Below are 18,533 nucleotides of genomic sequence, written 5' to 3' on the forward strand. Positions count from 1 at the left end.
TCAAAGGAGCACTCACCGGTACACAATCTTGTGGTCATGGAGAAAATGTAGCCCAAGAACCACACAGGCAGCATAAAACCTGAAGGTGAGCACACAACATACACAGTGTCAGCATACAATGGCAGGAGAGACCTTTGGCAAACAATGAAAACACATAAATACACACATGGCACGGGGCTCGGTGAAGACATCCGCGTGGATGTGCATCATCAGGTCACCACCAGCAGTATACTCCATCACAAAGCACACGTGCTCCGGCGTCTGGAAGCACGCAAAGAGGTTGACCAGAAACGGGTGCCGGGAGATGTTGACTGTCTCGAAGATCCGCTTCTCGCACATCAGACTGAGCCAAAGGAAAACAGGAAGAGATGAGTATGAGGAAATAAAAAAATGTAAACTTTGTTTGCATATTTTTCTTTCCAAACTGTTTCAGTGAATCTGGTTTAACATAGCTGTTTTGTGGACACAAGCATCTGCAATCCTGTTTCCCATGTGGTCAGCAATACAAGTCTTCAGAACACACCACAATTAACTTAAAAATTGGGGTGGCTAAACATTTTGGTTTTTAGAATTCCTTGAAGAAAAATATTTATTGTGCATAAATCTATCCCTCTTAGGTTGTATTCAAATGGAGCACGGTATATTAAGAATACGCCCATTTCTTCTCTGTGTAGGTTAGCAGACGCCAGTGCAAAGTGACTTTGATAGCGTTTATTTATAGACAGCTTTAAAGTTACTCAGCAGCACTGCAACATCCACATGATGTGCACACTTGCTGTGTGTCTGGTTTCCATAGCAACGTGGGAGCTCTGATCTGTACCTCTCCACTTCATCCCGAGCAATGATATCTCCCTTCTTCAAGGCCTTGATGGCATACATGGTGCCTGTTTTCTTGTATTCTGACAACAGCACCTGAGGAACAGAAACACACACGCACACACAGGAAGGTCAAGGTGGTCTGAAGGTCTTCATAAGTGTTTCATTCGGCAAATGAGAGGCACAACAAAGAGAAAAAAAAAATGTGCTGTGACTGGGAGGAGGCTTGCCTTTCCAAAGTGTCCCCTGCCCAGCACTGCGATCAGACGGAAGTCCTGAAGACAGAGGGGGGTCTTCTTTTGTTTACTGGACAGAGGGAAGAGGGAGAAGGAGCCGGGGGGGGGTGAGACAGAGATAGAGTGATACAAGAGGACAGATTATTTGTCACAATGTTTATGGTCAGCACATTTTACAGTTCATTCCTCCATTTGAGCATGTGCCTCAGTTTCAAAATAGTGCTGTATGGGGGACTGTAGACTGGCTTAGATAGGAGATCCTGGCAACTACACTTGTACAGCAGTGACCACATACGTGAGGATACCACAACCGTCCACCCAAAGTCTACATGTTGTACCCGAAATAGGGCTGATGAGCACTTCAAAGGGCAGCGATGCCCTAGGGACTCATTTGTTTGATTGCATTGTAGCAAACAGCACACAGTCCAGTGTAACAGTATTTCTCAGCCCTAGTTCTCACGTAACCCTATGTATGCTGGATTTTGTTGCAGCTCATTGCTTAAATATACTTCATTGAACTGCTGGTTGAATGTGTCTGATGAGGCAAACATTAAACCATGCAAGTTAGCTCAGAACTCACTGGTTATTTTATTGTGCTAAACTGAATTTGTGTTTGTCAGGTAAAATCCATTACAACAAAGAGATAGACATTGAAACACTGCCGATGAGCCTTTAGAAATGTTCTTTTCTTCAGTGAAATAAACTATTTTTCAAATGATTTACCCATTTATACAGCAAGACATTCTTATTTCACTATTTTTTCATTTAGCTGCTATTTCCTCTCCAAAGACACTTGCAAATGTTACGTTTATATACTAAGCTACTTACACAATTATTTACCCATTTATGCAGCTGGGAATTTTTTAATGGAGCAATTCAGAGTAAGTATGCTGTTCACAGGTATTACAGCAGGACTGGGATTTGAACGTTACTTGTTGCACATTTTTAACAGTGTTATAACTACAGCATCTGCTTCACGAGTTGTGAGAAATGTGTCTTGGAGACACAGTGGCGTACACACTTTACTGTTCTGATCTCTGTATCAAACCACCTTTCACTGCAGGAACTGTAACCTGTCCAGTGGCAGAGCTCTGGGTAGCTGCTGGCCCCATTCCCATAGCCCATTGTATTATGCATGTCTATTTGTGCAGTGTACAGTCCCATACCCCTGCTGGGAGCTCTGGGAGGGAGTTCTGTGGGGGCGCTCTGGCGTCAGGTCAGGCGGAGAGAAGGGCTCAATCACCGGCAGCCGGTCCTGAGCAGAACATGAGGAGTGTGTATTGTTAGCAAGGGAACCAGCTGACCTTCAACTAGTTGCTGACAATTGCTCCAAAAACATACACACATTATATAAATATAAGTATTGGTTGTTGTTACTTGTCTTCTGTCCTGGTGTTTGTGCTCCCTGTCCTCCTGTTTTGGGAAATGAGTTTTCCCCACAATTAATCCTGTAATCCAGGACTCACACTGGCTATGCCATCTGGCAGGCCGACCCCCCTCCTGACAAAACACCCCTCCCCCTCCAGAAAGACCATTCCCTGCCCCAGAAAACAAACACACAAACCATGGTGCAATCTTTGCAATGCTAACACAATACAGTTACAGACGGTTTGAGTTGTCTTGTCCACTTTACAGTCCTTTTTGCCACTCTCTCACTCCATCCCACAATTCCCTTTGGCACACATTCCTTTGTTACCCATCCAGTCCATCAGTCTAATGCTTATTCTCTGTCTCTCTCCAGTTACCAGGCTGAGAACGGGCCTTGTCATGGAGGCAGGCTTACTGTGTTCTTCCTTCACTACCTAACTCTCACACAGGTCACCTGGCTCTCTTAACTGTACTGGTTTTGGACTGTGGGAATCCCTTCCTGCATTTGGTCACCTTCTCTTTTCCTTCTTCCACCCTCTCTGTGTACCTCCTCCACACCTCCCCATTCGGATATCACCTCACCGGGGTGTGGGCATCCAAGTCCCTCCTTGGCTCAGACCTCTGTGGCGATTCGCTGTCCAGGCTCAGCTTTTCCACTGAGATCTCCCTAAGATACACACATACATACACCCAGACTGTTAAACATCGCTTATTTTACCACAGTGGCCACATGTGTAGTGCAGGCACAGTAGGAGTGGGATGTGCAGGCCTTTGTGTGACTTTGTGTGACTGACCTCCACGACTGAACACAGACTTCCACCAGAAGGATGTTGGGAGGACAGTGGCTTGCAGAGGATGGGAGTTGTCCTGTTTGACAGGTAAAATTCCTCACCCCTGCAAAACTGCTCAATGCCTTCTGAGCCTGCACAGTTCCTGGGAATGCCAGGTGCTGTGAATGGTTTGTGGCCCTGGATGCATCTTTAGAGCCAAACTGGTATATCTGTTTATTTCCTGTATGGTTCAGGTGTTCAGATAGCACTGAAATCACATGTATAATTTTACAGTCTACATCCTCTGCTCCCACTACAAACAGTACCCATTGGTACATAAAAGCATGGCGATGTGGTGATTTTGTACATGTCAGCATGTTCAGTAAAACCGCTCAGCATTCAGTGTCTGAGCATCTGTGTTCCAGACAGTGTATATTTCAATGAGCTCATTATCAAGAACCAACCCGAAGTTGTGTGTGCATGTTTGGGTGTCACAGAGCTCTACCCGGCATTGTGAGCGTGAGCGCTGGGGCTGTAAGTGCCCGAGTTGTTGACTGTGGGAATGGCATTCTTCAGCAACCGCACCCAGGTGGCAATGTCCACATTCACTGGCCGAGAGCGCAGGAAGGCTTTACCTGTACAGAACAGACCTACACTGCTGAGCAAGGGAGAACAAGGCACGCTACTGCAAACCCACAATCTTGCACCACCACAGCTAACATGGACCTGCACTGTAGCCACTAGGTGGTGCCCAAGTTCATAAGGCATAAACCCAGTTACACTGGCTATCTGAAAGAAGTTTGTTTCTCTTGGTCGTGACCTCACCTTGCTGCTTGGAGAAGATCTTTTTCTGTCTGCGGAGGCGTGGGACGCGATCTATGATTGGGTTGAAAAATGTTACCTGGAACACACACACAGTAATCATATTACACCAGTACATCACTCAGAGAGCCTGTCAAGAGCTGAATGTTAGTATATATACCGTTATACCTCTAGATATATTTATATACAGTATATAGATATATGTGTATATCGGTACCTCAGCTAGGAGTAGCCCCTGCGGCTCCAGTTCAAGCTGCACTTGATGCTTCTGGTTGTCCAAGAAGTCCTCAAGCTTCAGGTATTTGAGGGCACACAGTGAGCGGTAGTCCTTCCAGTACACAGCAATCTCCATTTCCCTGGACTGCAGGGCATGGGGGGGGCATCAGTGGACGACCACAAAATATACCCTATATTATAACACTGTGTATGCCGTGGCCCTGAGTATCTGTCCAAACCAATTGACACACTGCTGGAGAATGTTACGATGTTCATTTTAATACAAAAGTGGGACACGCTGAGAAAACGAAGTGTGCGTCCATTTGGTCTAACCTCAACCCAGTAGGACATCGCTCTCCCAGACTAACCCTGCCCTGATGGTGACCTTGCTGTAGGACATACCCGCTCCAACTCCAGTGTGAATGTCTGGTTCCATGCCTGCTCCCCCACTGTCCTCCAGGCTGTCTGACCCACCACGGTGTTCTCCAGCTTTAGCACGGCACTAACCTCCGCTGCAGGGCACACACAGACACAGACACACAGACACACAGACACACACACACACGTACATACCGTTAGTTATATTGTACAAATACACACAGAGATTCAGTCAAACTGTATAAACACACTGACACACTCAGTTATACTGTACAAGTATACCATACACACACAACAGAGAGCATGTACTCACAGGACAATTCATCACTCTTGCTGGGCACCTTGCCACTCATGCTGCCGCTGCGGCTGTACAGTCCCTTTCCACTGCGCATGAAGGAGCGGCCCTCCCCAGGGCTGTAGCAGGGCAGGAGCACTGGGGTTCCACGGCTACGGCCAGGGACCACCTCCAGCAGCCCCACACAGCCTAGCAGCTGCACCTGCAGTGTACCTTGACGGGGAATCAGCAGAACAATATCAGTGTGTTATACAGAGCAGCATAGTCATTCTGGAAATGCACTCTCTACTACTTGAAAACAAGGCCAAGAGCATCTGGGCTTTCATGTGCAACTCAGAAATTAATTCACTAAATCCAAACAAACGTTAGTAGCTTTAAACTGTTTACAGTTTTAAGCATTCCTTTTAAAAAGTCAATGTCTAATAACTTATCCACATCGTTACAAATATATCCATTCATTCATTTGTTCGTACCTTGCTTAACTTATGCTTTTGTCCAAAGCAACTTACATTTATCCACCTGATTATTCTCCTGAAGCAGTTTAGGATATCACCCTCCAGGGTACTACAGCAGCAGCTAGGTTTGGGGCTTGAACCTAGAACTTTCAGGTTACAAGTCTGTTTCCAAAACTGCTACATTAACTGCGGCCCCATATAACATAGTATAATATTTAAGCTGCACATTTGCAGATAATCACACAATGCTAACTGATCACGTTCAAACTCCTGAAAATTTCTAGCTTCTCCTCTGATGAGCCAGCGGGTGACGTGGTGGTTCACTGTTGTCATCTTGCACTCAAAGGAACCACATTCAAATCCCTGCTCCTGCTGTAAAAATCCCAAGCAAGATATTGATGTTGAATTGATACAGTAAAAGTTATCCAGCTTTATAAGTGGGTCAATCATTGTAAGTGGCTTGGTTTACAAATCTAACATTGTATTTCACTTTGCAGAAAAATGGAAGCTAATTAACAAATAATATTACTGAACAAGTGCATGTTATGAACAAACGGTCCAAAATGTATAATTTTCTCTGCACTTTTCAACACATACTATTGTCAACAATTCACATGCTGAGATACCTGATTCTCACTGCAGTCAGATTCTGTTATTACAGCACCACAGCTCCCAAAGGGACAACAGGCACTCTCTCCAGCCGAGGGACTATTTACTGTTGGCCGACTACCAACTCCCCAGTTCTGAACCAACAACTCTTACCAGCTTTAATAAAAATGCTTTTTATACAGTTCCACCACATTCACCCGCTTACTTCAGTCACACTGTTGTCTCAGTAACTTGAGAAATTTACAGTGTGTGTTCACAAGTTTCTGGAATTAAGTAAATACCTGCTTCACACATTCTGCCATAACAATTACAGCCTAAGACTGCTTATATACTTGCAGATGAATTTATTCTGTTTATTGTTTATTATTTATTGTTGCATTTCTCTGTCATGTATTTCAGTCACTGACACTTTACAAGTTGATACATATGGAGATCTGGTTGATATTTATATACAAAGTATATGATTAAAAGTACAGAATGCATTTTAGGTAAACATGCTCTGTGGTTCTGAAGTTATTCCCTGAGAAGACAAAGGCACAAAAAATGCATTATTATTATATGCAGTATACCTCTCCCCTGATCTTGTAAGTGCTCAATAAACACGTAGATGCTTATGTTTAATAATATTTAATAATGTGAAATAATTTATTTAATAACGGAAAAGCCTATATGCATCTATTTGTGTAATGTACACTGATTCATACAGCGGTACATGACAAATTGACTGTACTCAAAAATCACGTGTCTACATTCAAATCTCTCCTTGTGTTGATGTAATGCACTTTGTATTGTTCTTTGAGATGTACATCCCTTTGGAGAAAACTGTCTGCTAAATAAATAAATGTAAATGTAAGTGTATTATATTTCACGTACAGAGGCTGATTACATTAGAGCCCTGAATCATTTGCAGTAAATTTAATGGATTCGGCTAGAGAGTTGTCTGAAATGCAATCACAGTCCATACTCAGTCAACACAATTAAGCTCCACCCCCTTTTAGAGGGTGATATTGTCAAGCTAACGTTTTATTATAACAAAACCTCACAAAAAAATTCAAGGAGCAATGCAAAAATATATGAAGAACCTGTCAAAGGGGAGGGCTTGCTGAGTGTGCTGTACTGGTTGTGCAGGTAGGGGGCACCATGTCGTGAGCTGAATGCTGGCGAGGAGGCTAGCACCAGCTCCTCCTTGATGAGGCAGGCCTTGGGATGGTCCTCAGGCAGGTCAGCCAGCCGCTGCTCCAAGGAGTCACGCAGCAGGTCCAGTCGCTGAGTTGACTCGCTCAGGCGGCACTGGGCCTGCGCCAACAGCTTAGGTAAGTCAATACACTAGTCCCACAGCCCACCCCAGTCCCACCCTCCACCAAACACCCATTTAATGCGCTACAAACTTTCAGAGTGGAAAATCAGAGTCAGGTGTGTCTCAAATACATGCATTGCTTTATTATGTTATGTCCACCACAAGGGCTGACAGCATGTGACAACTACACCATTCACTGCTACGTGCATTAAAAGTGACTTTAATGGCATGGAGTCCAAATCAAGAAAGAAAAGTTTCTGACAAATGTAGGACACTGTGCGTGGGATGGGCAAACTTTAACTTACTTAATGAAGTAAAGAATAACCCAATTTGTTAGATGCGCAATGCAGTGGTTTCCGTTCTTAAGGAATACAACCACTAAAAAACAAAACTGCACAATACATGCTTCTACATTTGATAGATGTCACATTCAATGAACTCAATGCATCCAAACTAAAAAGAAAACTCTGGAGATGGCAATGGCTTTTTAAGAGAATGTTCTCCCACTGAAAACTACCGGTCACAGTGGTCTGTACAGCAGCTGAAATTTTTGTCAAGAAATGAAAAGCATTTTCACAAGGAGCATTTATAAAGAATGTTTTGTGCAAGTTGCTGATGTATGTCCTGACAAAAAACCCCAGTTTACTAAACTTATAACAGTAACCTGCTTACCACACGGATGAGTTGGCCACTAGTGCTGAGAACACTTTAAAAATTAATGTAATGTATTTAATGTAGTTGTGTTAAACAATATCTTTTTTTTTCAGTTTAGAAATTTAATATTTAGTATGTCACCGTAAGTTTTACATGGGCAGCCCTCCAACCAGTTTACAATAATGACTGCAGCTCTTGGCCAGAAAAGGGTTGTACAGTCCTATTGCACATGTTACAGATGGATCTGAGAGTAGAGGAAAGATGCACCAAGCCAATAGTGTATACGTGACCTCTGACCTCCGACATGGCCTTCCTGTCCTGGACCTTGCTGGCTCCCAACAAACGCAGCACATTCTTAGCGCCCTCAGCCACAGCATGCTCGACACGGTAGTGATGCCGAAGCTCCTCAATCCTCAGCTCCACGCCACACAAGTCCGGCTTACCTGGAGGCAGGCGGTAGAGGTTTTAATGTGTGAAGGTCATGTGTTAAAAGAACTCAAACACAATGAGGGGCTAAAATTGAACTTAGTTCAGGACTGAAACCAGTCCTGAAGTGAAAGTATCTCCGTTTGTACATGTCAAAATATGTACACGGTGTGTGTGTATGCATGGTGGAAATAAGGACAAAACAAGAGAGGCGAATACAGATTGCTGATGTAGGATCTTCTATTAAGGCTGCAGTTGTCAAGCCTAATTTTTTGTGCGACCCCAACCTAGTGCACACTGCATGCAGGAAAGAGTCTGCAGAAACGGGGGACAGGGTGTGTGGTCAGCGATCTGAGATGTCTCAAACCATAAAGAAGAACAAACAGGAAAGGCAGTTCTGGGAAATGTTGTTTTAGAAACTGAAGAATTGTTATGGTAAAAAACACAAAGGCAACATGATACTTCCTGGTACGTACTCTAAAGAGTGGTTTATGTTCCAGGCTACTTTCACTACTATTTCTACAGGGAGATTTGCCGCCTCTGGTTAGGTGTGTTGTTGATGTGACATAGATGACATCACCAGTACCATCAACCTCCTTATTTCCCATCTCTACTTGTACTCCTTAATGCTTGCACTCTACCTATTATTGGCTGGCTAAGACCAAATCTCCCCCATTGGATCTGCACCTCGGACCCCACCCTTTCCCTCCATACAAGCTTTCACATAAGGACTAATGGCCCCATCAGCCAGAGTTAGAGTTCTGCAGCCATCAGTTCCATCGATCCCCCAACTGTCTTTAAAAACAAATAAATACATCCAGGGATAGTGCTGACCTTCAGACTTCAGGGCCTACTGGTAACGCCAAGACTAGACCGCCCCTGCCAATCACGATGGACACAGTGGCCTTGAGAGTAGATACAATAAAAAGGCAATGCCAGTATCGATTAATGGCTTGAATGGTATGTTTTATGGGAGGAAAGGTCCATCTAAAGGACGAGAGTGCCGCGCTGGTCTGCAGTCCAGCTTCGCTGAGTGGCAGCTGCCAGGAGGAAGTGGCTACTGCTTAGGGTGCATGCAATTCTGAGCAGCACTGCTGTGCATGGGGGTGGGGCTGGGGGGGGGGCACTGGGAGCTGGTGTCACACCACCATGTCAACAGAAAGTGTTTAGCCAGGCAGCCAAGACAAACAAGCACAATGTTTGTCATCCAGCAGCAGACATGAGGCTTTCAGACCGGTAGAAGTGAGACGCTTTCCCTAGCTCTACTTAGATTATATTAAAGACATGTCTCAACCTAAAACGCAAGCAGGCTTTAGCAAAAAAAGAGTAAAACAGGACAGACAGAAAGGAAGGTGCAGGACAGACTTAGAAGGACTGAAGGACAGATGGCTCTTCCTACCCTGCATGTCCTCGGTGTGTTGCTCACTGGCCTGAACGGCCTTGCGGATCTGCATGCGGATGATGTCAATCTTGGTCTTACTGTCCTGCAGCATTTGCTGGGCTGTCTGCAGAAGCTTTTTGTCCTGAGGATGGAGAGGGAGATGGATAAGTCAGGGGTATGTCAGACTGAGTTTAGTGATGTGATGCATTTGCGCACACACACACACGCGCACACACACACACACACACACACACACACACACACACACACACACACACGTGGAGCACACTCAGCACCTTGGTGGGACCGTTTGCATAAATGGGGATCATGTTTTCTGCTCCCTGCTTGACTTTGAGCTCAATGTTGAGCTGCCGCTCCAGAGCTGCGATACGGTCCTGGTTGGTAGACGTGTGGCTGACTGCCCCAGGGGATTGTGGGGCATCATCTGGGATGAAACGAGATGGTGCAGGAAAAAGAAGAGGTTCACTGAAATTGCTAGCTTTAGCATGAACATCATTTCTAAAGCATGCATACACATATACAAATATATTTACTTTGAAAATACTTAGCAGTTAAGGCAGATCAGAGTATTTCTGCTGTGAAAATGCATTTACTTCAAAATTTGAGTTTTTCAAGGTACAGTAGTGGGAATGTTGGTATTTTAACCAACAACTCTCCATTAATTGTTTGTTAATCCAGTTCTACAACCACTGCAACAGCTGCTACCATACTTTCAAATCACTAATGTACCACCTCATCCTAATGTTCCCCACCCATGTCCCAGCATTGTCCCCAGCCCCCCTCACCGCGGGTGTCATCTGATCCCTTGACCACAATGTGGGCATCAAGCTCCTGCAGCTGCGTATGCAGGGCATCCAGGCGTCGGTTGGAGCTGCGTAGTTGGTTCTCCACCTGTTGGGCATTGCGCTTGTCGGTGGTGGCACGCCTCAGGTTCTCTGCGCCCTCCTTGATCTTCAGCTCCTTGCGGATCTCGCGGCGGATTCGCTCACGCTGCTCATCCAGCCGCTGCTGCACGCTGCTGTCAGAGAAGTCCGAGTTCTGGTCCAGACCAAGCTGCTCCAGTACCGACAGCCCACCTGGGTCACTCTAGGATACAGGGGAGTACACAGAAGGGAATGTGAGAAGAGGAAATCTTTCTCTTTCCAGGAGGCCCAAATGATGACAGTAGGGGGAGAAGAAAATGTTGCCAGCATGTATATGAATGTCACTTTGTGCTGAAGAGCAAAGGCAAGTCCCATGTTTCAGTACCATTTAGGCTAAGCAGGAAGCAGGGTATGCACACTGCTGTTATAAACTGAAGTTGCAAAAATAGAGCAGCCAAAGAGAGGTGGCAAGCATGGGGCCTCCTCACCTCCCTTGGGGAGAACCGCGCCTCCCCAGGCCAGCACATGGCATCCCGTGGCCAGCCAAGCGGCAGCAGGAAGCAGTTCCACCTGGCGCGCACAGGAGGAGCAGAAGCAGTAGAGTCAGCACTGATCCAGGAAATCCGCCAGAGTGCTGGCTTGCTCACTTCCTGTTTCCTGTGCAGATCTAATGATGGCGTAAGCTTGGGAGGCGGAGCTGACCCTTCACACAGCCCAATTCTCCCTGAGCGCAAGCTGAGCAGTGCAGCAGCACCACAATTTAGGACACCTCAGCCAGGGGGGTTTCCGCACAATCACAAGGTCAGGGGCGTGACCCCCCATGTCAATGTATATTACAGGAAGTGCAGAGTTGGCTTATGGGGAGGGAGGAGGCGAAACTCCAGCAGAGAGAGCTGGGTGTCTGGAAATGGATATCCCACTCACGTGTTCTGAGACAAAAGGAAAACATTCTACCAATGCATCCCACATCAAATAAGACTGAAAATGGCAGCATGAATCAAAATCGAGCATCGCGTGTTCCTATTGGACACTTCACCTGGTGAAGAGTACAAATGCCGACATCTCCTCACATTAACACCAATTATACTCCATGAAAAGCAAACAGCAGATGCCAGTTCTGCAGGACATATGCAGCCTGGTTGGTGGATTTAGCGAGGAACGGTGGAGCCACCACCTGCCGATGCATGGACAGCCAAACAGATAAACAGGCAATCGAAGCCAGTGCAATTGTTGCTCTGCAGCCTCTTTCGATAGGATCGGCACAGTAAAAGCACTATGAACTGAGATCAAAATCAATCTGCAGGTGCTAATTATGCGACACCATCCACGCTGGAAGATAGGTTACCAAGACTACAGCAACTACCAGGACACATTAACAATTCTGACAGAGAAGAGGAACAGAGGAGGTAGCGGTGTGCCTGGGGAGGTAGAAGGGAGTCACTGAAACTTCTGAGGGATCCACAGACACCCCCCCCACAAGGCATCTCCTTACCAGTTCTGTACACATCACAAGTCTGACACACCCAGATGTTCAATAGAGATGCGGATTCATGACATTTGCCAAACTCCAGGTAACTTAAAAAACAGACATTGCATAGAGTGGTCATGTTTTTTGACTGGGGACTGTTTTCTTGCTCATATACGACCTACGGATGACATACTCACACGCCAACGGACTGCAGAACTAATGTGCTACTGTGGTGTTTCCCATCTGCGATTTAACACAGTGTGCAAGTTACTGTGCCGGAACACTGTGGTTGGGAAGGGCCAAAGCCCCCCGAGGATACCATACACTGTCTGTGAGGAAGTAGTTCAGGGCTCAAGGGCACTGCTACCTACAACCAAAACAAGACAAACAACAACAAGCAAATACCCGCTCTTTAGTTTTCACTCCTATAGTTTTCATTTTCTGTTTCCTCTTGTTTTGTGCATGTAACGGTTCCCTCTCAGCCATAATGAATATAAACAAGTGATAACAATGAAAGATATGAAGTCTGTACTTTCTGAAGTATTTGGAGTGAAGACCTAAAGGGCAGGCTATCGGAGTCGAGCAGGAAGTAGGACTACGAGGCATCAGCAGATGGACACTTGCCCTCAGTACCTCAGTGCACAGTGAGGACGAACACATTACACAAAAACACAGCTGGGCACAATGTGAAAGGGAAGGAAGGAGCAACAGAAAGAAAACCAGACAAAATGGCTGGGGGTGTGAGGAAAAGGGAAAAAAATACACACAACAACAAAAAATAAGAGTTAGGTACTTTAAGGGAACAGCAAGTAGGAAAGAAAAACAGCCCGACTTCGACAAAACTTTGAGAACCAAGCGGAAAAACAGTGAGCCGTTTTCTACAAAGGAAGTGAGGCACAGTGAAGAAGGCAAGCACACACACCCCCAACCCCACATCTCTGAGCCCCCAGGAGCCTACCGCCGACTCCGGGTCAGGGTGTGCACCGTCCTCGGCCTTCTCACCCAGGCTCTCCAGCATGGACCCGTCACTGGCCATGGTCCGCCCCCAAAGGCGCCCTCCCACTTCCCTTGTCGATGCCGTAGGCTGCCGCCAAAAAGTTTCCCCCAGCTGGCTGCCCTTTATCTCTCACTCCGCAAGTTCCACGGTGACCTCCCTGCTTCTCTGAGTCTTAAACTGTTTTCTGGAAAAACATCCACGAGAAACTAATACCAAAGTCCTGCGATGCAAAGGGAACCAGTATGTGGAGAGACAGCGAGTAGGCCAGACTCGGCCACACCTCACAACTTCCTGTACGGTTGGAGAGTGAGTGAGAGAGAGAGAGCGAGAGAGAGAGACTCGTACACACACACACAGAAGCACACAGCAGGAGAGATGGGTACAGCTTTGGTAAGTGAAAAAGAAAGTGCAGCCACGTTTTCCTTCCTGCCACGGTCTCTTTCTCAGGCCAACACACTGCAAGAGATTAGCTTCTCCCCACCCCCATGGGCTCAATTGAAGTGCTGGAGATTAAAAGGGAGCGGGGGTGGAGGGTGACTGGGGGGTGCCGCCTCAGACAGTGGACATTAAAGTGTGAGAGAACAGCTCTGTTTTATGCAAACAATGCAGCCGCCAAACATTTGAGCACCTTATCTTTAAAGCACATTGCACAGACATTCTTCGTGGACAGATTTAAACACAAACACGCATGAAAACCATCACGACCAGCAGCATCTGTACAGGAGTGCTCACAACCAGCGAAGTTCATGTGAGGCAGAAGAAAGAAGAAGCTGCCAGAGAGGTTTCAGCATCAGTCTGAGAGGGCAGCAGGCACATAGAAGGAAGGAAGTGCTACACATGTCCTTTATTATTATTGTTGTTACAGCAAGCATGTACATTCAAAGCAGCTGAAACAGGTCTAGTTAGAAGCTTTTTCATTCCATTATTACAAAGGTGCATTTGAGAAGCCCATGTCCAGTGCATTCCTCACAGGATCTGTCATGCAGTAGGGCATGATCCCATAGACCTACATGCCCCACATTGAATGTAGCCAGCAGGGTTTAGGCTCAGATGTCCAGCAGAGGGAAATCAATGGCTGTCCTGTAGACCTTCTCACTACTGCCTGCTTCAGAGTCTGTGGGGGATACAGTCAGTCAGTCAGTCAGTTTCCCACGCTAAACCAGGCTGCCTGTTCCTCTATCAGAGGGTTTGCTCCGTCAGCTGACTCACATGTCATTCAGAAGCAAAGATGGGCAGGAGAGCCAACTCTTCCTGTCAAGGGGCAGATCTCAGGGGTCTCTGATCTCACAGATGCTGTGTTCTCTAACCACGCAGTGGTGCTCAGAGCTAGCAAATAGGGCAGCAACATTTAGGGCCGGCGCACACATGTAGGCACCCAAAGAGGAGGCTGCCATGCACCATAGTGGTAGCAGAGTGCACAACTTTGTGAGTGTGCATTTGTGCCAGTTGACTGAGCATCCCCGTGTGCACCATGTACACGCGGTTCTGAAGCTATTACCTTTTTCTCATGACATGACTGCCTTTGACATTGGAAGTCTGTGCACACATGTAACTTCTTCATGTGCTGCTGTTGGATCCTAGGAGCCCTTTCCTGCATAAGCACTGGAGTGGTTGTGTTCCAAGCGCCAGTCCGCATTTGTTTGTGGTCAGTGTTCTCTGACGGTATTTTGGTTAAATATACTTGTGAGGGCAAAACACCATGTCTCCTGAGATGTGAACCTGCAGCTTCTATGGTCACAACCCCGGTACTACAACAACTGTTCCCTTGCTGGGCTCGGCCAGGAACGGAAAGGAGGTAAGTGGAATATGATAAGTGGGGGGATGCATATGCTTCTTGTATTTGTATCCATGGTGGCAATTTGCTGGGAATAGCACTAAATAAACTGGAGTGAATGGTGCTGAGAGGAAAGGGCCAGTGACCACATGAACAGCCAAACTGACTCTGACACACTGATGCCCTATCACACACACACACACACACACACACACACACACACACAGAGGGCCCCACTGACACATGCTCTCTCTCTCTCTCTCTCTCTCTCTCTCTCACACACACACTACCAGTGCAGCAGGACCCAGTCTGAAAGCTTACCCTTTAATGAAGATTTAATGATGTGTTGATGTGGCTTGGGCTCTATAAATAGAGCAGTCCGGTCCAATTCAGGGTTACTTTGAGGGAAATTCTCTCCACGGTCTTTGCTCCACTTCTCTTAATAAAGCAAAGCCACTGAGCTGCTATCTTGACCAGGAAATCATCAACATGCAACAGGAACACAAATCCATGGAAAACACACACACAAAAGGGCATTTTCCCTGTGTGACATTTACATGGGTGCGTTTCCTGCTTTCATGAGAAGCACGCCCCCGTTAAAAGCCCAATTTGCATGACCTACATCAAGATGGACAGAGAACCGATTGGACTTGCAAACGAGAGGCTGGCAAGCTTGCTAGACTGTCCTCTGAAAGCAGGTATTATCCAACATTCTTTACCCCGTATCCAAAAGGTAACATGTATAAAGAAAAGTGACTGAAGAGACTAAACGAAGTACGTACCTGGGATGTATAGAATAGTGGGCATAAGGTGAACAACCAGGGCAAACAACCCTTTGCATTTCAGTTGGAGGACAACCCCACTGCAACAGGTTTTCAAGAAAACATTTCAATCAGAACCTGATTTACATTTAAAATGCTCAATGAGATCCTACCCACCTCTCATCTACCACTTTTCAGTAATCACTTGTCAAATGCAGGGTCTCAGTTATCCAGGCCCTATCCCAGAAATACAGGTTGTGAGGCAGAGAACACCGTAGATGGAACACCAGTCCATCACAGGACAACCACTGACATACTTATTCACACATTCACAGACTAAGGGAAATGTACATTTGCCAGTTCACCTGAAACAAAGTGCAGTTATGGCAACTCCAGAGCCTAGAAAGCTACAGATTAAATTGCATTTCTCTTTTGACAAAGAACTCAACTCAAAGAATCAATGACAATCTACAACAGAAGTCTTGAGGGGTGTGTCCATGTGCAAATTTTCCACATTTTAAATGGTGGTACAAATACTTCAACGTCTAAAAGATTACATTTTTCTCGACAAATTATAACAGTGACAATAATATTGTGAGAGTATTTGTGGAAATATACATATGTGGCTGTACGCACACAGACTGAGGCTAACGCCAGTGATCTACTCCAAGAACGACTTCATGTCCACATGTCTTCATTGTGCCTCAACACGTTACTTCTTCATCAGTTTAATACCATAAATAATTTGTTCAAATTAGTCCTTTATTAATACATAAACATGGATATCCTATATTCCGGTAAGACCAGGAGTGTGAACCTGGGCAGTAGCATGATTTTAGCTATAAGTAACTGTGGCAACAACAACAACGGCATTTGAATGAATGCTACATAAAAATCTAAACCTACCAGTTGGAACCTATTTAATTTGTAACCATTTTTTCATGCAACAGCAATGCTGTCAGATCAGGGAAATGCTGTGGTTTCTGTGCATAATTATGCAACTGATATTTGTGTTTAAACTGTGATTTAAGGGTTATAACCAGAGGGAGGTACAGAAGGTACAGAGGGAGTGGTTCCAACCCTTCAACTCAAAATGTGGTTCAGATCAACCTCCCCAAACTTTTGCTGCTTTTGATATGATATGCCTAACAGACCTATGCCTCTATGCACAGAACATTATTTTTGTTTATAGTCGGGAAAAATGAAAGCCAGCCACTATGGGGGCTTTGTTGGCACCTTACGCCAAACCACGGCAGGGGAGGCTGAGGTCTTCATACAAGCTGCCGGCTGAGGATGTGACCGTTACACAAAGTTGAAGTCACACCACACACAGTTGCAGGTCAAAAGTAATGACGTCACCCAGCAATTTAACACATATTACATAAAAATGCAGGCAAAAAGCACAAAAGCAGCTCTGTCAAGTAATAACATAGCGACGGAACAATCTGTGCATAAGAGAACCAGGCAGCAAATATCTGTTTAGCAATATGGCCCTGTAAAGCTGTCTTCCCCTGTAATGGGCCCTGGGAACAGCGTCCCCTACACAATGCACCTCACTCAGAGAGTGGATCTCTTGCACCTCCAAAGCCTCTCTGTAGCACACTACACTGCCATCACTGAAAACAATGATGTCAGGGCTCATGCACCCCAGCACCCCACCACAGCTGGCTGAAACTAGCCAGGGCTGCAAGGGAACTGGCAACACTGGTTGATGAAGTAACACACATGAGCACACCGAGACAACTCATCCAGACAGTTCCTAACCAACATTCCCTGCTGAGAAATCCTGGGCAATGTAACCTACTATGGCAAGCAAACAATGGCAATCATATTTCTGGAACTCTAAGTCTTAGTGAGCCGATGACTTAGCCAAGATTCAAAATGCAGGGCAGGATAAAAAACCCAGCCGTGACTCAGCATGACAGTCTTTGCTGGACTGACTGCTTGAGAGCTGAGGGGGTATATAATTTTCATTGGTGCATCCTCAAAACTGCAACGGAGTGATAAAGGATGGTAACAAAAATATTCATCAGAGTAGCAGAACTCCCAGCGATGAAACAATGAAGTAATGACATCTCAGAGTTTAACTCTAACAGTTGCCCCAGGGATTTACTTCAGTATAAGGTGAGAAACTAGGACCCGGATTTCAGCACTAGAGTCGTGGAGCAGAAGATTGCCTCTATTTTTGTCTGCAAAAGGAGGCCATCTCCTCAATGAGAGTCCTTGAAACCAAAGCAAAAATCCAAGAAGGGGAGTGAGTAGAACAATGAATAGAACAACAAAAAAAGCAACAAATAGCAGTACTGGAGCCCAAATTGGGCTGAGACGGAAAGGCAAGGGGAGAGAACAGCCTTGGTGTCTATGAATTCTGCTCACACACACTCTCTCCGCAGCCCCATTCAAACAGCCCTGCGGCAGCTTGGGATTAAGGCTGAGGGTGGGGGTGGGGAGCACTGTGAGGCCCAAGGACCTGCGTCCCTCCCCATTCTTAGACTGCTTCTGTTTACTGTCAATACAGGAGGTGAAGTCAGCGCATCACAAGAGAACAGAGAAGCAGCAGGCACCAAGGTGAGGGGAAATAAATAGCTACAACGACATTGGTTCATTGGAGTGGGGTGGGGGTAGGGTCATTCAATGGAGCTCAACTGTTGTTAAAGCCAGTGATACCCCAACCCTGCAATCTGCTGCTGAGGATCTGGCAGGGTGGAAGGGTGCATCAAACAAACAACATAAAGCACCTGGATTCACCTCTTTTGCCCATTAGTGCTGCAGTATCCATAAGCTTTTTGAGGCCAGAGGCCAATCGCAAGCTGCACCTGGCTCCCATATCCCTGAACCCCATCCCTGACCGTCCCTGGTAGAAGGCCAGAAATTCCATCCTGGTGACATAACTGAAGGCTGGGCAATTTCATGGCAGAGGAGAAAC

General features: G+C 46.0%; 1 protein-coding gene across 4 annotated transcripts in view; it reads right to left on the reverse strand.

The window, feature by feature from the left end:
* Positions 1–18,533, reverse strand: part of pkn1a (protein kinase N1a) — a 35,256-nt gene that overhangs the window by 4,163 nt on the left and 12,560 nt on the right. For 2 of the 4 annotated variants that reach the window (XM_029246785.1, XM_018762047.2), the window contains 16 exons: positions 10,530–10,830; positions 10,020–10,168; positions 9,742–9,865; positions 8,214–8,359; positions 7,048–7,261; positions 4,920–5,114; positions 4,631–4,740; positions 4,230–4,373; positions 4,016–4,091; positions 3,696–3,825; positions 3,003–3,087; positions 2,219–2,307; positions 1,047–1,122; positions 821–912; positions 167–343; positions 17–79 (listed from right to left, as the gene is read on the reverse strand). In XM_029246785.1, coding sequence (XP_029102618.1) covers positions 17–79; positions 167–343; positions 821–912; positions 1,047–1,122; positions 2,219–2,307; positions 3,003–3,087; positions 3,696–3,825; positions 4,016–4,091; positions 4,230–4,373; positions 4,631–4,740; positions 4,920–5,114; positions 7,048–7,261; positions 8,214–8,359; positions 9,742–9,865; positions 10,020–10,168; positions 10,530–10,830 — 2,171 coding nt within the window. Of the gene's footprint in view, positions 1–16; positions 80–166; positions 344–820; positions 913–1,046; positions 1,123–2,218; positions 2,308–3,002; positions 3,088–3,695; positions 3,826–4,015; positions 4,092–4,229; positions 4,374–4,630; positions 4,741–4,919; positions 5,115–7,047; positions 7,262–8,213; positions 8,360–9,741; positions 9,866–10,019; positions 10,169–10,529; positions 10,831–11,095; positions 11,205–13,033; positions 13,112–18,533 lie in introns of those variants that run through there. The other 2 variants (XM_018762045.2, XM_029246784.1) reach the window with 2 other exon arrangements.

Source organism: Scleropages formosus, chromosome 20 (assembly GCF_900964775.1).
Source record: "Scleropages formosus chromosome 20, fSclFor1.1, whole genome shotgun sequence".
Taxonomy (NCBI): Eukaryota; Metazoa; Chordata; class Actinopteri; order Osteoglossiformes; family Osteoglossidae; genus Scleropages; species Scleropages formosus.